This window comes from Rhinopithecus roxellana, chromosome 10, assembly GCF_007565055.1.
Source record: "Rhinopithecus roxellana isolate Shanxi Qingling chromosome 10, ASM756505v1, whole genome shotgun sequence".
NCBI classification, from domain to species: domain Eukaryota; kingdom Metazoa; phylum Chordata; class Mammalia; order Primates; family Cercopithecidae; genus Rhinopithecus; species Rhinopithecus roxellana.
The window spans coordinates 5,548,476-5,573,915 of record NC_044558.1 but is presented as its reverse complement, the minus strand read 5'-3'; the positions used below and the strand labels follow the sequence as shown (position 1 = coordinate 5,573,915).

The following is a 25,440-nucleotide window of genomic DNA, read 5'->3' as shown; positions in this document are numbered from 1 at the left end:
CTGCAATCACCCCATTTACAGATGAGGAAGCAGGTGAAGAGAGGTGGAGTGAGCCGTCTAAGATCACCCAGCAGTAACTGATGGAGTCGGGGCTCCAGATCGGGGTCTGTCTGACTCTGGTGTTGGCCTCCTTCCCCACCTCGCTCTGCTGCTTCTGTCCTCCTGTAGCCTTCACGATGGGCTCATGGGGCTGAGTGTGCACAGCAACATGCTCGGGTGCATCTCTAAATGCCAGGAAGAAGACAGGACAGGAGCCCAGTGCATGTGAGGACACACACTATGGAGCTAAAGGAGAGAGCTTGTTGCCTCCAGGAAGGATGGTCCTCACTGCTGAGAGGTAAAGACGTGCCATGTGATGGATGGCAGAAAGCAACTGTCGCTGCAGGAAGGGAAGAGAATATGCAGCACCCCACTGTGGCCTGGTGACACTAGGGATGACTGACAGGCAGAAAGAAGGGAAGGAGCAAGTTTGAAAGATGTGCGCACAGAAAGACAAGACGAGAGAGATGTGGGAGACCCGGGGGCCAATAAACAGAGGCTCAAAGGCACGTGTGTACACGGCTCAGTGGCAGAGATGCAGGGGCTCAGGCTGATACCCAGGGAGGGAATGAGGAGGAGACACACATGGTGGACCCTGTTCTCCCTTTCTGGAGAAACCAAAAACTCTGTAGTCAATGATCAAGCTAAGTTAAACACAAATCTGAAAGAGGATAGGTTTTAATTCAATAAAAGTTAATAATTTCTCACAGCTAGCAGGCAATAGAGTGTTATAGCATCAAGTTTAAAAGTTATAGAACAATAAACAGTGAAGTTCAAGTGAAACTTCACAGGCTAGTTTATTATAAATTACCAATTCAACTTTGTTCTAGCAAAGTAGAGAATAAATACAAATCTTATCCCCCAAACAATCAGGTTTTTGATTTTTTAAATTAATGGACACATACGTATTTTCCAACACTTTTTTCACATCTATAGAACAAGATGTAATAACTAGCTCAGTTCATTGTCTTCTCAGTCTTTTGTTACTTAAATATTCACTCTGTGTCTTAATCTTTCAAGTTTCCAGCTATTGAAAATGTAAGTCCTTCACCTCCTTCCATCCTTTCAACACAATTACATTTTGATTATTTACTCTGTTAAACTTTGAGACTTTATGTAGTGTATATTTCCCATTTAATTAATTTAATTTAATTATGGAAAACCGCTTATGACCCTCGTTTTATGAGGATAAAGTTATCTGTATGCCTATACTTCTCTTGAGCTCTTTCCAAAATTTGCTCGTCCATTACAGTCATCTGTACCTCGACAATCTGTCACCAACAGATTCCTGTTGGCTCCCCAGGAATCCTCAGGATAAAGAACAAAATTATCTGTGCTTATATAACAAGCATTATATTTTAGAAATTTTCTTCGGAAGTGATACTTGATAGTGCCATGCTAGCAATGCCCCTGTGGCATAGACATTACTCTCTGCACCCTGCAGAGAAGAAGCCCACTGAGAAATGGGTGGTGACCTCCCATCCCTGTGGCAGGTTGTTCCCTGCTGTGGTCTGAATGTTTATATCTCCTACAAGTTCGTATGTTTAAATCCTAACCCCCAACATGATGGGATCAATAGGTGAGGCCTTTGAGAGGTGATTAGATCATGAAGGCAGAGCCCTCATGAGTGGGACTAGTGCCATCGACACTGTGTTCTACAATTAGTATCGTTTTAAAACTCTGTATGCCAGTTCCCACTAGTGCCATCGACACTGTGTTCTACAATTAGTATTGTTTTAAAACTCTGTATGCCAGTTCCCAAATATGATATTAAATACATGTTTATACTATTATGACTACATAAATAATATCCCTGGAGAACCAGGACTTTTCCTAAAATTACACCATTATTTGTTTTACTTCCTTTCCCTGTCCCACTTCCCCAAATTCCTTATCAGTTTCTTCTGGAAGTACCTCCCGAATAAATCACTTTAAGACAGAAACCACAAAAACAGAAACATAAATGTGACTTGTCTCCCATTAATATTCCAAAAACAGAAGATCTGAGGATAGCTCCGACCAGGAACCCTCAGGATAAGGAATAAAATCCTTTGTGCTTGTGTATTAAGCATTATATTTTAGAAACCTTATTCAGAAGTGATATTCAATAATGCCATGCTAGCAAATGCTCTTGGGGAATGGACATTACTCTCTGCACCTAGCAGAGAAGGGGACCACTGAGAAACAGGCCCACCTCTGATCAGTTATCTGGTCATCTCTTTAACACTTCATCCCTGTCTTCCTCCTTTCCTTGTTCCATCACTTCCACCAGTTCTTTCTTCTATCCCATCCAAACATCCGCCTACTTATTTAGACCATCCATCCATCCATCCATCCACCCACCCACCCATTTCCTTATTAACTCAACAAGTATTTATTGTGATCTACTGTAAACCTTGCACTGTACTGGATGTCATGGGTGAATCTGGGAAATGGGAGAAGAGGAGGTAAGGAGCCTCTCTGTTTTTCAGAATGAGTTCCATTCCTCCCCGCCCTACAACACACACACAACATGTTGTGGGGGGTCTTATTTCATCCTACAGGTAAAATTTAGATGTGACAAAGGGTTCAGAGATAAGAGGGTCTCAGAGAGACACCATGGTGACCTCCCATCCCTGTGGCAGGTTGCTCCCTGCTGTGGTCTGAATGTTTATATCTCCTACAAATGCATATGTTTAAATCCTAACCCTGACGTGATGGTATCAGAAGGTGAGGACTTTGAGAGGTGATTAGATCATGAAGGCAGAGCCCTCACAAATGTCACTAGTGCCCTTATAAAAGAGTCCAGAAGAAGCTCATTCACCCTTCCTGCCATATGAGGATACAGTGAGAAGACAACTGTCTGTGAACAAGGAAATGTGACCTCATTAGACAGCAAATCTGCTGGCACCTTGATCTTGAACTTCCTAGCTTCCAGAACTGCCAGAAATAAATTTTGGTTATTTATAAAGTACCCCATCTATGGCAGTGTATTACAGCAAACCAAACGAATTGAGACATGCCATCACGAAGTAAACGCATTGTAAAATCAAGGTTCACCTTGCCAGCCTAGGTCTGTCTGTCCACACCTGCCAGGTTCCCGTAGCAGCCAACTGAGCTAAAGTCCCAGCGAGATTTGCAGACCCACCTGCTCATCTTCCAACACTCTTTGAACTACTTAGTCATGGCAACAACATCTTGCCCCAGATTTCTGAGAAAGGTACAAGTCTTCCAACTTTTGATGAAAAACAAGCCAAAGCTCACTAAGCTGTCAAATCACTCAGCCAATCAGGCCACCAAGAAAAGCCAAAGTGCAGATGTCCAGTCTCGAACGTCTAGAACACACCAAGGCCACCCCTCCTGGGAGGATACGGGAGTATAGGCTAGAAGGGATTCTGGGAGGTTTATCAATCCATTTCACTGCTTCCAGAACAACACACAAATCATTTTGGTGAGTAAAATCTTCAAAGAGCCCTCCAATCTTCATAGCCTTTTCTATTTCCCTATCTGAGGTCTCACAGCCATGAATGTTTCCCTCATGCTGCAACCTAAGGCCCCTTCAGTGAGGATGGAAGTGGCTGGTCACCATCTTCTGCGTATCAGTTTTTAAAAACCACTCTGGAAACCTCCACAAAACCTCCTCTTCTTCGGGACATCTCATTTTGGCTCAGTTCTGCACTGGCCTTTGCTATAGGTCCTCAGAGTCATGTCTGGTGGACTCTAATTGAGAACCCTGCCAGGAAGGCTGCTGCCCTGCAGTGCGGGCTGGGTGGAGAGGCCCCTTCCTTCCATTACAGTACCTCAGCTCACCTGCACTGCCTTCTCCTTCCCCCTTCTCCAGGAGGAGGTGTCACACTGTCACCAGGAATGGTCTCTGTGCTCTGGCCTTTTGTCCTTGGAGAAGCTGGGTCAGGTGGATGACTAATGAACTTCCCACCCACCTGTGCCCCCTCCACCGGCCCAGCCGCACCGTCTGTGATCCACACCTGCTGCAGCCCCTTCTAGGCCTTCAGCAAAGCTGCTACTGCTGCTGGTCTTGAGTTCCACTTCCTGTGTAGCACCCCCACCAGGATCTTTCCTAGGCCCTTACCTATCCCTTTCTTGCCTGGAACACACTTTTGCCAGCCTTTCCCAATTCTGCCACAGTCTACCAAATTGTTTGCCGAAAAATTCACAGAGCTTCATCCTGCAAATCATATATAGGCCTCTTCTCTCTTGCCTCCTCTTTATCTTTTCCCACCATAGCCCCTTCTCTTCCCAAGCTCAGGAAACGTCAGCTGCAATCAGCAGGGCATTTCCACCCTGCAGGAAACACACACCTAGCCCAAGATCTAGAGACCCCAAAACAAAAAGGCCAAAGGCAGAGGCTAAAGGGGCAGAAGGTATTACATGCGTTTCAGGCCCTCTGTCTGGTTTCTACTAGCTGTAATATCACATTTTGCTTATTTTATTTTACTTTACTTCAATGTCAGGGCTTAGATCCATGTGTCTATTCCAAAGCACTTTTTAGGGAAAAAAAAGGTGGAGGGGTAATTATGTTTTGTTTGAGATCTCAGCCGTCTAAAATTTTCCAAGTAGTGGCCTGCTAAAAACAGGTTAATTTCCCACCTTGGCTTGCTGCACAAGCCTGGTGTGCTGGGGACACAGTATGCAAATGCTACCACATGATGGGCTTTTGCCAGGAAGGCGCCCACAGTGGGGGCAGCTGGGAGGCACCATAGCTCTAGAGACCCAGGAGAGGTAAAGATGCTGGGGAGCTGACGGTGATAGGAAGCCTTAGTGAGAACTCCCTGAAAAACCCTGAGGGCATGGTACAGACCCCTGATGTGTGAGTGCCCCATGCGGAGCAAGGCTGAGCCAAGGACTGCGGGGTAAGGCATGGCCGGGAGTGAGGAAGGTGCGGGGGTGGGCTAGAAGGAGAATAGGAATGTTTCCTACAGAAAACTAATGTAAAAAGCAGAGACAGAGCCCAACACGCAGTCAGGTCATCACAAAGGACAGGCCCCCCCATTGGCAGAACCAACGGGCCTTTCCCCACACTGCATTCCAGTGCAGGGCCCGACACCACATGGTTAACAAAGGTTAATTGTTGAACGGACACAGGAAGAGGCCCCTCTCAGGTTGGTCTCCATTCTACAAATCCCTGTCACCACTTACTCTTCCAAAACCTTTTGGGCTCCAAGTCTGTCCATCAGCATCTGGAACTGGGCTTCCTCATCTTCGCCCATGTCTCCCAGATCCTCGTTCCCTCTGGACTGATACACCTTCTCTTCGTGGTGCTGGGCCACCTGCTCACCCGCATCTTCCCGACTTGGGTTATTCTGACTGAAGAAGAAGTGACCTAGGGGGTGCAGGGCACAAGGATCTGAATTAGACCCACCCACCCAGGAAGAGTTCAGCTTTCTCACCCGCCAGGAATCACTGAAGGTTCATCTGAGAGAAGGAAAGGGAAAGCCCCTCCAGTAAAGATCCATGGATATAGGTCCGTGGACACGTTCCAGATTCTGCGTCTTTTCCGCTTCCACAAACACCCCACCAGTGATGCTAGAATCTGGGAACGGCAGAATGCAAGACAAGTATGGTGTCTCCTTTGTGGTTCTCAGTCCCTTGACATCTGGCTTAGAACTCATCTCTGTCGATTTCTTCTTTAAGCAAGGAGGACTTTCCCTGCACTGCATTCCAGCACCCTGACTGCAGAGGCTCCTATCGTCATCCTAGCCATCCTCCTGCTAGCATCACTAGACTTCACATCTATAAGCTCCTTAACAGTTTCCAGTGTCCTTCCTCCATACTCATACTGTCCAGTATTACCGCACTCTGTCTTATCCTCCCAAGTCAATTAGAAGCTCCTGAAGGTCAGGAAAGGCATCAGATACTTACAAGAAAATTGTATGGCCCCACACGAGGCAGATGTATGGTAAAATTTGCCTTTGATGTATCTGATAGGATAGTGTGTCTGGTTTCTTTATATTGTTCATAGATCTCAATTCGCCTTCCTCCTGGTTACCTTGAGAATGGCTAGTCTGTTCAAACCTTCTAGAAATTTCTCTGATAGCTATTATCCCTCAACCTGGAAGATTCAGCCAGACTTGGGTTGGAATGAGCCATCCAGTTGTCCCACCTTTTGGCCATTTTTCTATGAAGGCAGGAAAGGAGAGGTTGCAAATCTCATCACAGCTCCCCTTTGATGCTCTGCCTTCTGTGGAGCTTCCGTCTATCTCCCTTGCCAGTCCCAGTGGGAGGGAACTTGCTAATGGCAGTGCAGTGGGCACTGAGCAAGCAGCAATGTCAGCAGTTGAGACGGGCATGTGAGGAGGCCCAAGCAATCCAGAGCCTGGAGACCCTGAGCTCCAGGTCCCTGAAAGGAGGGCAGGAAAGCTTTACTACCTGCCCCCCAGGTCTAGAGGGAACAGGAATGCACCTTAAACAGTGCTAAGTAGACCCAGAACCCTGAGGTCCCCAGCACCCATCAGAACTTACTGAATCCAGTAGTAAATTCCTCTGGGGTCAGATAGCCATTGCCATCAGCATCCAGGGCATCAAACACATCCTCCAGTTCCTCCAGGCTGAGTGGTAGCTCCTTATGCAGCCTCTGAAAACAACCCAGAGTGTACTGGTTAATACTGACACTCACCGGTGGTGGAGGTGACCTGGGACTGCGGAGTCTCCTGCCAGAAAGTGTCTAGAGTTCGGCCCAGGCTACAAAAGCCTGTAGCAAGCTTCTGCATCCAGACTGCTTCACCATCCCTCTCCTCCTTTGCATGCTAGCACAACTACCATTGATTGGGTGCCTACTAATGCACCAGGCCATTTGCTAGGTGATTCATAAATAAATATGTAAATACACATTTATCTATCTATCTGCATTTAATTCCCATGACAACGCTTTGAGCTAGGCACTATTATCGTTGTTTTACAGATGAAGTTTGAGGTGAAATTACCTGCTCCAAAGTCACATGGCTAGTAATGACATAGCCAGGAGTCAAATCCAGCTCTGATTCCAAAGCCAGCACTCTCAACATCTGTAAAGGACTCAAACTGTACAGGATCAAATACTTTCAGGATAATACTCACACTGCATAGTGTTATAAAGTTAACTGCAATCATGAATGTAAAGCATTTAACAGTGCCTGCATAGAGAAAGCATTCAATAAAAAGTAGTAGGGAGGCAGAAAGACAGAGAGAGACTCATGGCCCACTGAGGCCCCTCAAGGAGTGCATGGCAGAGCCAGGCTTCAAACCCTGTCTTCCCTGCTCTCCCTAAGCCCCCTTTCCTCTCCCGCACCATGATGCGGGGGTGGGTCATTTACTTGTAAAGGCCTCTCCTGCTGGAGGCCCCTGGTGTCCCAGTGCCTCAGCACTGCATTTGTGTCTGCAGACACACATTTTGGTCCTTGAGCTCTGAGGGGATATGGGATAATCCCCCTTCCTACCTCTGAGTGACCCACACCCAGGTCCTGAGTCTGGGTTCCACTCCGGCTCCCGGCTGACTGGTAACGAATTCCTAGTAAGATCTCAACTGCCATTGGCTTAAGGTACCAAGCCCCCAAGAGTATTTGTGTGTTAAAGGAGGACTGGACAAGACAGTCCCCGTTGGAGGAGGTCATCGCTGGATTTGAGTCTAGAACAGACTCAGACCTCACAAGGAGGGAAGGGCAGAGACCAACTGATGGCCCAAGAGCAAAGTAGCTGAGCTGTTGCTGCTCCCTTCTGGCCTTCTGCCTGATGTGCAGTGGCCTCAGGCCAAGGCTAATTTGCATAGTTGAAGCAAGTGTCCCCTCATATCCAAACAATCTAGGTCTCCAAATGAGAGCTCCCCAGAGAGTTCCTTATATCTCAGCCGACCATCTCCCTTCCTCCCAGTTATCTAAGCGGTAACTGCACAATTGCCAATGTGGAAGTGACTGACAGCTAAAGACAATGAGTACAGTGCTTTGTAAGAAGAAAGGTATATACCAACCTCAACAATAAAAAAGAGCTGGCAGGTGCGAAAGCCCATAACATAACTGGCAAGAACACTTGGCTTGATCCTATGGCAGTTCTAGCGGATAAGCCATAAAGCTTAATTTGGCAGGTACATGCATTAAGAGAGACCATGATGCATTATAAAGTGGGAAGACAGGCTGATGTGGAAGCCATTTAGAAGAATTGAATTAAATATGAATGGGCTTTTCAAAAAAGGAAGGAGAGTGAGAGAGAGTGTGCAAAGATTCTAGAAGTACATCTGCTTAGCATTCAGCAGTATCTCTGACTTATCAACAATCCATAAACCAGCTGTCTGAAAAGGTACAGTAGGAGAACACAGGGTGAGGAGAGAGTCCATTTTGCAAGCAGGGATTTTATTAGCATCATTGGAAATAAAAAGCATCACACCTGAGGTAGGGTAAAAGCGCAAGCTCCTGTCACGCTCACATTCCTTCCTTGGGATAATCCTTCCTCCTTCCCCACCCTCAGCCTAGGATTGCTGGATCTGATTCAAAATGTGGTCTCTCACATGAGCTGGAGCAAGAAATGAGCTGCAGGAAAATTCCAGGGATCAACGGGACCCTCAACATGCCTTTCACCCAAACACCCCACACACTTTTCTGTTAGCATGAACCAGGAGAGGCTAGTTCACAGCTCACCTTAGGCACCATCCTGGATCCAGCAGCACTTCCAACCCCACATCCCCCTGTTGTCTAATCCCAGTCCTTCTTGTCTACATCTCAAGCCAGTTTCCTCCTTTTGTTGTCAGCGAAGATGGGGAAAGCAATATTATAGGTTCCAAGTATTCTTACTCTTCATGTCCTGGCAAATTAGCGCTGAGTGCTTCTTCAGCCTTCTCTGCAGCTGCACTACACCTGATTCTTCAACCTTGTTTTGTTGGCCCTCCTTGAAAAATCTTTTAGTCTTAATAACTATAATTATCTCTTATTTATCACTCTGCTCAGGGCCTGCAGAGCCACAGAAAACCAGCTTGTTCTGGTATGGTCCCCTGGTACTGTTTACATTATTTTTGTTATTTTTATTTTATTTTTTTGAGATAGAGTCTCGCTCTGTCACCCAGGCTGGAGTAAAGTAGTGCGATCTCAGCTCACTGCAACCTCCACCTCCCGGGTTCAAGCGATTCTCCTGCCTCAGCCTCCTGGGTAGCTGGGACTACAAGCACCCACCACCACGCCTGGTTAATTTTTGTATTTTTAGTAGAGACAGTGTTTCACCCTCTTGGCCAGGCTGGTCTTGAACTCCTGACCTTTTGATCCACCTGCCTCAGCCTCCCAAAGTGCTGGGATTACAGGTGTGAGCCACCGCACCTGGCCTACATTTTTAACTAAGTGAGATAAGCAGGGTGGAGGGGAGCAAGATTATTTATTCCACTGTGCAATAAGCCTGTGAGGCTCTGAGATTAGCCTAAAGTCACAGCGGAGACCACAGCTGGGAAAAGAACTGATTTTCCATCCAGGGCTTGAGCAACTGTCTAATAGTTCTCCAGTGCATTCATTCTGTTATTCCCTCACCGTCGTTACCTCCCACACCTACCCACCTACCAGCACCACCAAAAGCACAACACAAAGTCTCCCTTGCCAGCACCACCAAGACCCAGCCTTCCAGAGATCCTGTGGCACTCACAGCTTTTCACGCACCTGGAAGGGCGGGCCAGGGAAAACGAGAGGCATGAGGAGGAACTCAGTTTCCTATCCGTACTGCCCATGGCACTAGGAGCTCTTGAGAACTCCTTTAAATACCAGCCTCACTCTTCACTCTCATCTCCGGCATCGCTTCCTCCCTAAGGCCTCTGCAACTACCCAGGTTAGGTCAGGTTACGCAAGCTCCCCAGACTACCTTTCTCTCATTCATAAGTCTTATCTCGATGAGCATTTTATATACTGACAGATGTGATTCGCTGATGAATGTCTGCTCCCTCGGTGCTCTGAGAACAGGGACCTCATTCGTTAGGCGCTGTTGTGTCCCCAGGATCTAGCCCAGTGCTGACAAACACAAACTCATGTTTGTTTAGATAAGTGTTGAAGGAAGGCATGGATAAGCGCTTGACTAAGAGCAACGGCAGGAGACCCTGAGCTCCTATGTACAGAGTGCTGGTCTAGACCTCGCACACTCCAGATCCTGACCAGCCCAACTGCTAATTCTCAGCAAGACTCATAGTGACTGGCAGCCTTCCAGAACCTGGAACATGGAGCATCTACAGCAGCAGTACTGAGAGTTCATGTCCCAGAGCCATGGGAAAGTGATGTCTTTTGTTGCACTCCAGCCAGACTCCTTTACCTTCCTGGTCACCAGCCCAGTAACATACCCCACGTAGCTTAAAGCATATGGTTGCACAGCTTCAAACATGCTTCCATGGCATTTTTATTAAGGAGAAAAACGGAAGATATCCATTTTTTATGTCCAGAATGACACTGTCCCTCCTTTTGGGGCATTCACAGCATTCTTTTCAGATGCCGTTCCAGCACCAACCACCCTCTTCCCTGTGGTACAGTTCAGCTATACCAAATCTCTTTAGGACGAGAGTGGGAGGTGGGAGGGCAGGATTAACCTTTATCCTGCTTTGCACCTTGATGTGCTTGGCTTGGGCTGATTACGTGGTATAGGCCAGAGTTTCTCAATCTCAGCACTACTGACATTTTAGAATGGACAAATTTTGGTTAAGGAAGGCAGGGGAGGGACCAACCTGTCTATTACAGGATATACAGCAGCATCCCTAGCCTTTGCCTGCTAAACGCTGGCAGCACTTCCCTCACCAGTCGTTTCAATAAAAAATGCCTCCATACATTGTGTAAGGAACATGGTTGTGCTTTGGTCAAGGATAGACCGTGGTAGAATGTTTACATCCTGCATGACTCAGCGAGTTTAGAGCGCAGGCGTATAATTCCACTTGTTATCACAGCCATATAGCCATAACATGAGAAGGCCATCACTTGGCTGTACACCACTATTGCCTGTAAAAGGTATAATTGTCCCGCTGACATTGTGCAGGCATGCTTGCGCTTGTGCCCACAGAAAGAGAGAGAGAGTCAGAGCTGTCTGTCATTGCAAACAGATTGCGGGGAGCCAGGACACATGCCCAAAGAAAGAGTTAATTAAGCTGCTGACCCTGAAGGCAAGGGAGGGAGGGCCATGAAGCTGTGTGTGGGGGCCGCCGGATTAAGTAGCCAAGACAGGGCGGACAGTGTAAGAAAGCTGTTGATGAAAGCTGCTGCTGAATAAAACCATATTCACCTGCCTATGACCCCGAGTGTTGTTTCTGCTCATCTACCCACTTCCTCTGGACCTCAGTACGGGCTGGAACCTATCCCGAAGCATGACAATTGGCGTAGTCGTGAACATGACGCATTGCCATATGTCCTCCAGGAGGCAAAATTGCCGCCACTCATGTAGATTGGACACAAAAATAACAGCAGCTGGATATGAGTGGAAGATTCCCTTTTCAGTAGAAATGCCCATTTCTTTTCTCTAAGACAGGACAGACAACTTGCACCTTAAAATTGCAATGTGATGGTGCAGCTCCTGTATAAAATGGTACGGTGTCTCCTCAAAAAATTTATAAAATAGAATTATCCTATAATCCAGCAATTTCACTTCTGGGTATATACCCCAAAGAATAAAAAGCAAGGACTTGAACAGATAGTTGCCCATCCATGTCCATATCAGCATTATTCACAAAGAGTCAACAGGTGGAAGTTACCAAGTATCCACTGACAAAGGAATGGAGGACAAAAATGTGGTATATACATACAATGGACTATTATTCAGACTAAAAATATTCTGACACATGCTATGATATGGATGAACCTTGAGGACATTATACTAAGTGAAATAAGCCAGTCACAACAGGACAAATATTATATAAATCCACCTATATAGGACACCTTGAGTAGTCCAATTCAGAGAGACAGAAAATAGAATGGTGGTTGCCAGGGGCTGGGAGTAGGCGAAATGAGGACATTGTTTCATGGGTACAGAGTTTCTGTTTTGCATGATAAAAAGAGTTCTGCAGATATATGATAATGGCGGTTGCAGAAGAAAGTGAAAGCACTTAATGTCACTGAACTGCACACTTAAAAAATGGTGACAATGGTAAATTGTGTGCTATCTGTATCTTACCACGATTAAACACAATCACAGTGCAGAGGACATCAGGGACTGGGCTAAGACGTGGCACATACACAGTGCATTTCCAGGGATTTCCAGGTCCCAGTCTCAGGGCTGAGTGTGCTACATGCTTAAGCTCATTCAATTCTCTTTTAATGCTGGGAGGTAGCTATAAATAATCCACAGCTGAGAAACTGTAGCCTAGAGGGGTTAAGAGATTCACACAAATTCATATTACTAGCAAGTTGCAGATTGAGGATTAAAACCCAAGTTAATTTGCTATAAAAATCTTTTAAAGTTTTCTAGTTAACCTAAATCAGGAGTTAGCCGGCTTTTTCTGAAAACAGCCACAGGGAGTGCATATTTTAGGCTTTGTGGGCCATTCGGTCTTTGTCACAACTACTTCACTCAGCCACTGCAGTGGCAGAAACACACAAAACACATAAAAGAATGAGCACATCTGTGTTCCAAGAAAACTTTACTTACAAAAACAGGTAGTGGCCCAGATTTGGTTAGTTTGCCAACTCCTAAATGACTCTTAAGTTTGGCATAGCCAAGAATTCTGGGCAGCGTTGGGGAGGCAGGTGCTTGGTGTTGGTAGATAATCCTTTTACTCCTCCAAAAAAATCAGGGAATCAGGGTTTTTGAGGCTCCAGGTTTTCTCAGAGAGACCTCCTGCCCATCCTCTCCCCATCTCCCTCTCCCTGTCTGTGACTTTCTTCCCACGTGGCTTCTCCATTAGCTCCTCAGCCTCCTGCGTTTTTCCTCCCACCTGGCCTGTGGCCTCTCCTTCCTTGAAGACCACTCTCTGCTGTCAAGGACCTTTCCTGCTTTCTGAATTTGTATGTATATGAAAAATGTGCTCTTTCCCTTCCAGTTCCCAGGATGCTGTGCTGGGAGCCTAAGGTAAAAAAGGCGGTGGTGCCCAGGCCCAGGAAGTTAGACACCAACCAAAGGGGGTGACCACATGTACACCACGGCCCCGTGTGGAAGTGACAAGCCAACACCACAGATGCCTGGAGGACCTGCTGCAGGAGAACCAAGGGGCATGGGGACTTTCTGCAGAGAGCCACAGCTGACCACGATAAGCCCCGTTTTTCTTCTTCTTCATGCATCTCCCCCAGCCTATCTTCCTTCAGAGGTGGCCAGCGGAAGCAGCCAGAGATGGTGCTTACATAACGTGCTCTGTTCCCTCTCCTGACAGCACTTGCCAGCTGGAAGAACTAAACATTTCAAATGCTTTGTTGACCACAGGTTAGAAAAGCGTCAGAAAATTAAGTAGACAGCGGAAACAAATGCCATGGATGCCAAGTTATTGGCTTGCTGGCTTGTTGGTTCGGGCGTCGTCCTGCCTGGATCAGGAGTGGGGACTGGGGAGGAAGGCGGAGTCAGTATTTCTGGGACTTAATGTTTCTGACTATATTTCAAGTCAAATACAAGTGATTTCTTTAAAAATGTATACCTAGTTTAAATTCTCCATGACTCCTCATCCCTTCATTGAAGAGTGGGGCTCAGTGAGAGGTAGGTTATATACAGCAAGAGTGCTGAGTGGCACAGTACATGTGGCTCAGAGTTGACCCTCCATACATGTGAATTTCCTTTTCTTTCTTTCTAGAGGGAATAATCAAAAGTTAAGCCTGATTTTGAAACCACGACCACCAACCACCGCTACTGCAGACCTGTGAATGCCAGTTATGAATTTCACAGACAGGGGTTTGTCAAAGGTTTCCTCAAAACACACTGAATCTGGCCTTCCACGTGGTGAGGCTTTGGGGACTGGGTTTTGGTGACAGAAACTTACTGGGGGAGTCATCACTGCAAAGGAGGGTGGGTGGGGCTCATTTGTGGGCTGAGCTGGTGCTGTTCCCCCAGTCTTTTCCCTCAATTCGTGCAACAGGTGGAGAGCGGAAGAGCTCCAGGAGACTCATAAGAACACCATCACATGGGGCCAGGGAGAGAAAGAACTGCCACACTTCACCTGGCTCACAAGACTCCTTTCATAGCCTCCATACCTCAGAGCTCACAGGCATGAGCAGAGATGGGGCTGAGCCTAATGAGGGTCTACATTTCATTGCCCAACTTTGGTAGATTCTGAAAAACTAGACTTACAGAGAGCCTAGCCATTGTGCTTCCTCCAACAGCACAGGGATGCGTTCCTTTAAAAACTACTCTGATGGAGTGAGTGACACAGAGACGGAGGGGAAAAGAGCTGCTTTGAAAGTACTCTAGTGGAGTCTGTGTTTTATTCACCCACGTTCAAGTGAAATCCTGACGGTGGCATAACAGACTTCAGTCACACACTGAGAAGTTTTTGAAACTAAAGAAAGAAAGGCACCAGACCAGGAGTGGGCAAACTCTGCCCCTGGGCTAACCCAGTAATTCCCTATTTTGGTGTGGCTAGTGAGCTAAGCCTGGTTTTTTTTTTTTTTTTTTTTTTTTGGAGACGGCGTCTTGCTCTGTTGCCCAGGCTGGAGTGCAGTGGCCGGATCTCAGCTCACTGCAAGCTCCACCTCCCGGGCTTAAGCCATTCTCCTGCCTCAGACTCCCGAGTAGCTGGGACCACAGGCGCCCACCACCTCGCCTGGCTAGTTTTTTGTATTTTTTAGTAGAGACGGGGTTTCGCCATGTTAGCCAGGATGGTCTCGATCTCCTGACCTCGTGATCCGCCCGTCTCAGCCTCCCAAAGTGCTAGGATTACAGGCTTGAGCCACTGCACCCGGTCAAGCCTGGTTTTTACATTTTTAAATGGTCGAAAAGAAATATCAAAAGAATAGCAGTACTTGGTGACACATGGAAATTATATAAAATTCAAACTTCCTTGTCCATAAAGTTTTATTGGAACACGGCACCCTCATTTGTTCACATATTGCCTATGGATGCTTTTGTGCTGCAAAAGCAGAGACGAGTAGCTGTGATAGAGACTGTAAGGTCCACAAAGCGGACAATATTTATTCTCTGGACCTTTATAAAAAGGCTGCCGGGCCCTGCACTAGGCAATGGTGTGCACTGATGCTCTGCACACCATCTCTCCGGAGAATCTCTTCAGGAGAGTGCAGTGTGTTTGGGTTTGAAGGTGAGAGACGGATAAGACAACCTCAGAAATGCCTTCCTCCCAGGTTGTACCTATTCCTAAGGCACAGACAGCAGGAATGACTTCGTTATAACTCAAGTGGGTGCCTTTCTACTTTCAGTTTCAGCAGGTTCTTCTCTGTGTCTTACTTACGTCCCTTATGTTACTACTATCATTTCCCACAATCCCGGAGAGTTACCGAGGCAGAGAGGAAACACCACTGGAGTCTGACAGCAAGTAAAGGCCAGAAATAGAATGAACCCAGCCGGGCGCGGTGGCTCAAGCCTGTAATCCCAGCACTTTGGGAGGCCGAGACGGGCGGATCACAAGGTCAGGAGATCAAGACCACCCCGGCTAATACGGTGAAACCCCATCTCTACTAAAGAATACAAAAAACTAGCCGGGCGACGAGGCGGGCGCCTGTAGTCCCAGCTACTTGGGAGGCTGAGGCAGGAGAATGGCGTAAACCCGGGAGGCGGAGCTTGCAGTGAGCTGAGATCCGGCCACTGCACTCCAGCCTGGGCGACAGAGCCAGACTCCGTCTCAAAAAAAAAAAAAAAAAAAAAAGAAATAGAATGAACCCAGGAGGTCCGGCTCCTAGTAGAGTTTGGTCAGACCCTTCCTTCCAAGACAGAACTGATGGCACTTTTTCTGTTAAGGATGTCACCTCCCATGGGGCAAGCTCTAACCCGAGACAGGAAGACATTTGACATTCTCGGTGGGCAGACCTACCTGGGACCCCACTTACCTGCATATCCTTCCTGGCGATGAAGCCCTTGCCTTCACCATCACAGGTCTGAAAGAATTCCTGTGCCTTCCTCAGCATGTCTAGCTGACCCAGCGTCTGCTCCTGAGTCTCCTTCTGCTCCAGGCTGTCCAGGGGATGCAGGCAGGCTCCACGCCCCTTTGGCCCCTGGCCAGACCCCTGACCAAGTCTTTGGGGTCTGGAGACTACCCTCCCATCAGGAGCAGCCATCGAGATTAGTCAGTTTCTTGAAGTCTTTTTCAGAACCTGAACATGGAAAATGGGAGAGAGAAGTGGGTGTGGAAGGTTGGAGTGAGGCTGAAAAAGAACAAGAGGGGATGAGAAGGAAGCACAGAGCCACCCACCAGTGTGTCCAGGCATCTCTTAGCAACCATCTCTTAATTAGCAAAATCTCAGGACAAGGGGAAAATATTCCATGATCACTAATAGATCGGCAAGTCCATCAACGGGAGAAGGGAAGAGGGCAGAAAGAAGACAAACATCTCCAGATTGAAAGGAGATGAAATAGGGGAAGCCCAAAAATAATTTCTCCCAATTTAAACCACCAAACAACAACAAAATAGATCCTGATAGACCAGCTGCCATTTATAGAGCGTTCACTTAGACACCATGCCATGGCCTCTACATACCTTTTTTTCATGTAATTCTCACATCTCTCTGACATAGCCATTATCATCTTCACTTTAGCAATGTGAAAACTAAGGCTCAGAGAGCTTGAGTGACTTGCCCAATATTACACAACAAATTACTACAAAAGCTGAGACTGCAATCCAAGCTTGTATAACTTGTATGATCTTAATCCCACCTGTCGTGACTCCTCAGCACTGCCGAGGGTGGAAAGCTCTCCTCAGGCAGATGCACTTGTTCCTACATCATTCACAGTCAACAAGTTGTTGGTGAGCTCTTACTCAATGTCATAGACCTCTGCCACAGCTGTGAGCTCTGCAGTTTAAGTAGGAGAAAATGTGCCCCATTCTCAAGGAGCTTCATGTTGCACACGACTTGCCAGGCCTGGTTTGGTGACACCCAAGGCTGTTTTCGGCCCAAAAAGAATCACAAATCATACACCTCAATCAGACTTCTAAAGACCCTGCAGGAGTGTTTTCAGAAGGTATCTTGCAATGTGATGTGGAAGACAGCACACAGAAACCTGCCTTCCAGTCTGAACTCCACTGCTGCTTATATGACCTTGAACAAGTCGGTACCTGACTGGGCCTCAGTTTCCTTATCCATATGAGGAGACTGGACCTGTTTATCATGAAGGTCCCTTCTAGTTCTGATCATCTGTAAGTCTGTGAAATCCCCACATCATAAAATGCTATTAATTATAAATGCTATTAATAAAAAACTGAGTTCATGGGATAAAAGGAAATAATAACATCCTTGGATTTTTTTTTTCCATCTGAAGACTTTTTGGAAGCAGAATAGGTCCAAATTTTAAATACATGATCACATTTGGATTTAAAAATAGAGATATGCACTGTCATGCATTTTGTGGCCAAGCTGGAGAACGTGATGCCCTGGATCATATTTCCTGTGTCCATGTGAGTAAGAAAGGAGGAAAATAAGTGAATCACCAGGCAGGTTTCCCTGATTACCAGGCCCTGGGCCTCTGGCTCAGCTATACCATGTCCAAAGCAATCTCAAATCTGTTGATTTCAGTGACCATCTTCCACTTACCAGATCTGTCAAGAGCTGGGGGCCAGCTGGAAGAGCTCCTGGCATCAGGAATGAACTTCATGTAGCAAGGCCTTGACAGAGCAGAGCAGACTACACCTCTCGCTCCACGTGGCTGAACATGTAATTCCCACTCTGACCCATCTGACCAGCCCTGTCCTCAGGAAATCTTCTTTCTTGTCACCCCTGTGTGTGTGTACTGACCATCACCGAATCCTAAGCAGATTTCACATTTCTATTCTGTCTTCCCCAGAGGGAGCTGCCTTGGATGTAAGCCTGAGGAGGCAGGGCTGTGTCTTCGTGGCTTTTATGTGCATTGTTCAACCCACCTGCATGCAGTGCTGGCTTTGCAAGGGCTTTTGGATAATGATGGTGGTAACGTGAGCTTCTGTAAATATAGCACATGAGCAGAACAGGCTGTTGTCTTCCTGGGACCTTGACAGGACTCTATCTGCAAGGTCTCTGCACCCAGTAGGCCCCACCCTACTCCCACCTGCTGCTCCCAGGAGACGAGATTAATAATATCTGTCATTCCTTGAGTGCTTTCTCTTGCCAGGCCCCTACCATACTTCATCCTATTGAACCTGACATCCTCCCATACGGTAAGTATAATTAGGATTCCCATCATACAGATGAGGAAACTGAATTTTGGAGAGGTTAATTTGGATCAAAGTCTAGCACAGTCAGAGACCTCTTCTGCTACACTACATTGCCTTCCTGAGACCCAGTTGCGGGCTTGCTCTTAACAGTGTACTCATCCCCAACTGATCTAAATCACCTCCCAGAGGCATATTCATCATTTTAATGGGAACGTCTTTAATTCATTCATTCATTCATTCATTCATTCATTCATTTCCATCTACTGATTACTATGCTGAAAGCTCTGAGCTAACACTGAGAAATAGTGTTAGGTGACATAGTGAGTAGGACATGGTCCCTGCCCTTAATGAATGAGTCTCTGAGAGTCTCTAATGGTGGGATTTCAATAATGGTGACTGATAGTGGGGGAAAATGTTTTAGATTGAGCCCTAAATAAACTCTGTAGCAATCAACTACTATTAAATAACTGTGTGACCTTAAGTGAGCCCTCAAGTCACTCTGGGCCTGAGAAATAGTAGAGAGGATTTCTTAGTTCCAGATCTGATGCTTGCTGGCTTTCTATCTTCCCTAGACCACTTTCCCTCTACCTCTGCCCACCTGTTAACAGGTGATGCATAACATGAAAGAGTCAACTAGTAGTTCTAGAGAAATCAGCTATGAACAACCAGCAGACAGGCAACATGTCTTATCTGATTTTACGGCCAGTTTCTAGCCTAGAATATGGTACATAGTAGGTACTCACTGACCATTGTGTGAAGGAACACCAAACTTTTGCTGGAGTCTTCAGAGGAGGGCCTGCAAGCATTTTTATTTCAGGCAGGTAGCTCTATACGTGGAAATTTTATCTTATAATGAGTAAGTCTAGACTTCTGTTTCCAGAAAAGACGTAGTATCAGAGGCTGGATTTACCCTCCCAATTGAAATAACCAAAAATCCAGAGAGAAGATAACTTTAAAAATGGTTTTCAAGACACTAGACATCAGGAATGAAGGATGGTAATCCTTAAGCAGGGGCAGGACTATACTGAGCTGAGTGAAGCCCCTACAGAACAGGATTTAAAAAGACATTTACTCTCAGGACCTAACCCTGAACTTACACAACCCTGAGAATTAGTACCTTCCCAAGAGTCAGCTGCTTAGGGTACAAAAATCTAAGGAGTCTTTCACTTGCAAAATTGTGCATCTGACAGTGATTTCTGTCTTAAATTTTTTTTTTATCATAGGGGCTTCACTCATCTTACTCTAGTTCAAGCTCTGTTCCTGAGAGATAGGAAAGAAACAAAATGAGCCCCAAGTTTGCCCTGTCTTATTGTCTAAAGAGTTTTTAGGAAACACAGGCACAGTTCGGTAGACTACCTATGCTGAGGAAACCCAACGAGAAATGTGTTTTACACATAAAGACACAAACAGTTAAAAGTAAAAGGCTGGAAAAAGATATAACACATTAACATTAGTTAAGAGAATATTGCATATTAATATCAGGCAAAATGGATTGCAGAAGGAAGAATATTAATGGGAATTAAAAAGTCATTTCATATCGATAAAAGGTCATCAATATGCTACAATAATGCTAAACATTTATGTGCCTAATAGCAGAGCTTCGAAATACACAAAGCAAAAACTGATTGAACTGCAAGGAAAAACAGCAAAGTCATAATGATATCCAAAGATTTCAATAACTTTCTTTCTCAATAATTTATAAAACAAGTTGACAGAAATCTATAAGGATACAGATGACTTGAACAACACTATTAACCATCTTGACTTAATTGACATTTATAGAACATTCCACCCAATGACAGCTAAATATACTTTTCAAATACGCATGGAATACTGACCAAGATAATCCATATTCTGGGGCATAAAATCAGTCTTAATGAATTTAAAAGGATTCAATTTGTACAAAGTATGTACTCTGACCACAGTGGAATTACATTAGAAATCAATAACAGAGAGACCGCTGGAAAATGTCCAAGTATTTGGAAAGAGAGTAACACACTTCTAAACAACCCATGGGCGAAAGAAAAAACAACAGGAAAGGAGAAATGAAAAAGTATAGTGAACTAAATGGAAAAAAATCACAATATGTCAAATTTTGTGGGATACTGCTAAAGCAGTACTAAGAAAAAATTGATAGCACTAATCATGTATACTTAGAAAGAAGAAAGGGCTCAAATCAATGACCTCAGATTTTACCTTAAGAAACAAGAAAAATAAATGCAAATTAAACCCAAAGTAGGGAGAAAAAAATACTAAGGATCAGAAAAGAAAAAATGAAATAGAAAACAGAAAAGCAGTGGAGAAAATCAACAAAACTACCAGCTGGCTCCTTGAGAAGATCAAGAAAGAGAGAAGACATAAATTACAATATCAGCAATGTGAGGTGATATCATTACAGATACTATAGATATTAAAAGGCTAATAAGAGAATATTATGAATAACTTTATGCCAACAAATTTGACAATTTAGATTAGATGAACCAATTTCTTGAAAAACACTAAATACCAAAGCTCACTCAAGGAGAGACAGATTACATGAATAATTCTCTATCTGCTAAAGAAATTGACCTGATAGTTAAACAAAAAATCTTCCCACAAGAAAACTTCAGGTCCGCATAGCTAAATTGATGAATTCTATCAAATATTTAAAGAATGAGTAATACCAATTCTACACAGACTCTTTCAGAAAATTGAAGAGTAGGAAATGCTTCCTACCATATTATATGAGGCTAGCATTACCCTGATACCAAAACTGAACAAAGATACTTACAGAAAAAAATAGGCCAATATCCCTTATGAACACTGATGTAAACATTCTTTAGGAAATTGTAACAGATTGAGTTCAACGCCATATAAAAAGATGATAATCCTGACCAACCAGGGTTTATCTGAGAAAGGCAAGAATGGTTTAACATTTAAAAATCAATAATGTAATTCACCACATTGACAAATTTTGAAAGATAAACCTTTTGATCATCTCAATAGATACAGAAACAGCATCTGACAAAATCTACTCCTGAGAAAAACTAAGAGAACTAGGAACAGGAAGGAACTGGCCCAACATGAAAATGGGCATCTACAGAAACAATAACAGCTGACACCACACTTAAGGGTGAAAGACCAAATGTTTTGCCCCTGGGGTCAAGAAAAAGACAAGAATGTCTGTTCTTACCACTTCTATTCAACATTGTGTTGGAGATGTTAGCTAGTTCAATGGAGCAAGAAAAAGAAATAAAATACATTCAGATTGGAAAGGAAGACGTTAAATTATCTTTATTCCCAGATAGCAGGAGTGCTTATATAAAAAAATCTGGGCCGGGCGCGGTGGCTCAAGCCTGTAATCCCAGCACTTTGGGAGGCCGGCCGAGACGGGCGGATCACGAGGTCAGGAGATCGAGACCATCCTGGTTAACATGGTGAAACCCCGTCTCTACTAAAAAAAAAAAAAATACAAAAAACTAGCCGGGCGAGGTGGCGGGCGCCTGTAGTCCCAGCTATTCGGGAGGCTGAGGCAGGAGAATGGCGTGAACCCAGGAGGTGGAGCTTGCAGTGAGCTGAGATCCAGCCACTGCACTCCAGCCTGGGCGACAGAGCGAAACTCGCCTCAAAAAAAAAAAAAAAAAAAAACTGACTACATTCACAAAAAGCTACCATAACTAATAAGTGAATTTGACAAGGTTGCAGGACACACACTCAGTGTATGATAATCAGCTGTATTTATCTATACTAGCAATAAAAAGTTAAAACTGAAATAAAAATACCATTTGCAATGGTATAAAAATATGAGATATGAATATATCTGACAAAGGATGTGTAATACTTATACACTGAAAGCTATAAAATATCAATGAGAATACAAAGAAGACCTAAAACAAATGGAGAGATATGCCATGTTCATGGGATTGAGAGACTCAATATCATTAAGATGTCATTTCTTCCTAAGTCCAATAGATTCATCTCAATTCCAGTCAAAATCCCACCAGGCTTATTTGTAGAAATTGATAACCTGATCTAAAATTCACACAAAAATGAGAAAAACCTAGAATAGCCAAAACAACTTTAAAAAAGAAGAACAAAATTGGAAGACAAACACTACCTGATTTCAAGACTTATTATAAAGCTACAGTAGCCAAGACAGCGATACTGGCATAAAGACACCCAAACAGATAAATGGAACAGAACATACATCAGAGAAGCCAAAAATAGACCCATGTATATAAATGATTTTTGGCAAAGATGCAAGGCAATTCAGAGGATAAAGCACAGTTTTTTCCAACAAATGATACTGAAACAACTGAATATCCATTTGCAAAAAGAGTTTTTTTGTTTGTTTGTTTTTTGTTTTGAGACGGAGTCTTGCTCAGGTTGGAGCGCATTGGTGCGATCTCTGGCTTACTGCAAGCTCCACTTCCCAGGTTACGCCATTCTCCTGCCTCAGCCTCCCGAGTACCTGGGACTACTGGCGCCTGCCACCAGGCCCAGCTAATTTTTTATATTTTTAGTAGAGATGGGGTTTCACTGTAGCCAGGATGGTCTTGATGTCCTGACTTCATGATCCACCCGCTTTGGCCTCCCAAAGTGCTGGGATTACAGGCACAAGTCACCGCGCCCGGCAGCAAAGAGAATTTTAATTCACACCTTGTACCATATACAAAAAATACCTTACAATGTATCATAGACCTAAATGTAAAACCTATAAACATAAAACTTCAAGAAGCAAAACATCTTTGTGACCTTAGCTTAGGCAAAAGTTTCTTGGGTATAATAACAAAAGTGCAATTCATTTGAAAAAAATATGACAAATTCGTCTTCATCAAAATTGGAAACATCTGCTCTTTGAAAGCTGTAATTTAAGTGAACGAAAAGCAAGCCACAGACTGAGACAAAGTATTTACAAAACACATATCTAATACGGGGTTTTTATCTAGAACGTATAAAGAACTTTCAAAACTCATTCATAAGAAAACAACCCACTTTTTAAAATGGGCAAACCCGGGCACGGTGGCTCACGCCTGTAATCCCAGCACTTGGGGAGGCCGAGGCGGGCGGATCACGAGGTAAGGAGATGTAGACCATCCTGGCGAACACAGTGAAACCCCGTCTCTACTAAAAACACAAAAAAATTAGCCGGGCGAGGTGGCGGGCGCCTGTGGTCCCAGCTACTCGGGAGGCTGAGGCAGGAGAATGGCGTGAACCCGGGAGGCAGAGCTTGCAGTGAGCGGAGATCACACCACTGCACTCCAGTCTGGGCGACAGAGGGAGACTCCATCTCAAAAAAAAAAATAAATAAATAAATAAAAATAAAAATAAATAAAATGGGCAAAACATTTGAACAGGTGCTTCACCAAACAAGATCCAGGGATATCAAACAACTACATAAAAAGATGTTCACCCTCATTAGTTATAAGAGACATGCAACTGAAAACCACAATGAAATGCCACTACACACCTATTGGAATGGCTAACATGACAAAGATTGACTGTACCAACTCTTGGCAAAGATGTGGAGCACCTGGAACTCTCATATATTACTAGTAAAAATGTAAAGCAGTACCACTCCTTTGGAAAACATTTGACAGTTTCTTAGAAAGTCAAACAAATGTTTCCCATATGATCCAGCCATCCTAGTCCTATTTACTCAAGAGAAGAAAAGCATGTGTACATACAAAGACTTGTACATGACTGTTCATAGCACTTTTATTTGTAATAGCCAAAAACAATGACCCAAATGTTCATGGACAGGTAAATGGATAAACAAATTATGAAATGCCAGTTTTAATTAAAGGGAATGAACTGTTGATCCTAAGCAACACAATGAAGAAATCTCAAAATAACCATGTGAGTGACAGAAGTCAGACAAAAAAGGCACATACTACATGATTTCATTTATATAAAATTCTAAAAAATGAAAACATTTGTTAGCAGAAAAGAAGTGAGAGTAGGCAGGAGTGAGAAGGAGGGATTACCAAGGGGTAAGAGGAAATTTTGGGGGGTGTGGATATGTCTGCTACCTTAAGTTCATGAATATGATACATGATTCCATGATAGTTTCCTGGACTTATTTATTTATTCATACACACGCATATATACATATATACAAATATATATTAAAACTGACAAATGGTACACTTTACATATAATGCAGTTTATTATACGTCAATAGCTCCACACATCTATTAAAAAAAAAAAAGGGCCGGGCACGGTGGCTCACGCCTGTGGTCCCAGCACTTCGGGAGCCCAAGGTGGGTGGATCACAAGGTCAGGAGATCGAGACCATCCTGGCTAACATGGTGAAACCCTGTCTCTACTAATAAAACAACAAATTAGCTGGGTGTGGTGGCATGCACCTGTAGTCCCAGCTACTTGGGAGGCTGACACAGGAGAATGGCGTGAACCCAGGAGGCGGAGCTTGCAGTGAGCCGAGATCCCACCACTGCACTCCAGCTGAGGCGACAGAGCGAGACTCCATCTCAAAAAAAGGAAAAGAAAAAGAAAAGGGTCAGAACCTTCTTCTGTCTCCCAGGCCTTGCAAATCTAGTCCAGTCCATTGTATTTATCCCAGGAGCCTGATTCTGCCTTTTACATTAAACTCCAGCAAGGAAGAAATGGCTGAAAATTAAGCAATTTCCCTGTGAAAACTTTCAGTCTGTTTGTGGAGGGAGCTAAATAAACCCTACAAATAAAGAAGCAGGCAGAGCCCCTTGTGAAGACCACTGACCTAACATGACTTCAGCCTCTTCTCTCTTACCCTGTGTCCCCTGGCTAGACCTGCAGTCTTTGCTGAGCATCTGTGGCTTTCTCAAGAGCCGCGGAAAACAAAACAGCAGAAGTGCTTCTATTTTAATTTCCAAATAAAGTGGAAGCCCTGCATGAGCTCGGCTGTCTCCCATTTGGAGGAAGCCCAAGGATGCCTTAATCTCAGGGCTAGACATAGCTTTTTGTCTCAAAGATTTTCCATTAGACCAACAGACAGTAAGTACATCCATAAAGGAGGAAATGGTGGAGTGTATTCTAAAGGCAAAGGGAAAAGACCACCACAAGGAGAAAAGAGAAAATACTTTTTATCTGCCTGACTCTGTGAGAGTTTCCAGGCCACTCTCCTCCCTCCAGAATGGTTCCATAAAAGCCTTTATAAACAGATGGGAATTATCCAGTCCTTAAATATTTCCAGGAGGATTTCCCAGATATCCAAGGTAATTCTAGCAGCTTAGTAACTGCTG

At 44.6% G+C, this 25,440-nt stretch overlaps 1 protein-coding gene across 4 annotated transcripts in view; it reads right to left on the bottom strand.

Moving 5' to 3' along the window:
* CRACR2A (calcium release activated channel regulator 2A) overlaps positions 1–25,440 on the bottom strand; it is a 190,042-nt gene that overhangs the window by 62,012 nt on the left and 102,590 nt on the right. For all 4 annotated transcript variants that reach the window (XM_030938599.1, XM_030938597.1, XM_030938598.1 and 1 more), the window contains 3 exons: positions 15,927–16,190; positions 6,499–6,610; positions 5,176–5,359 (listed from right to left, as the gene is read on the bottom strand). In XM_030938599.1, the coding sequence (XP_030794459.1) occupies positions 5,176–5,359; positions 6,499–6,610; positions 15,927–16,154 (524 nt within the window). In that variant the 5' untranslated portion in view covers positions 16,155–16,190. The remainder of the gene's footprint in view (positions 1–5,175; positions 5,360–6,498; positions 6,611–15,926; positions 16,191–25,440) is intronic.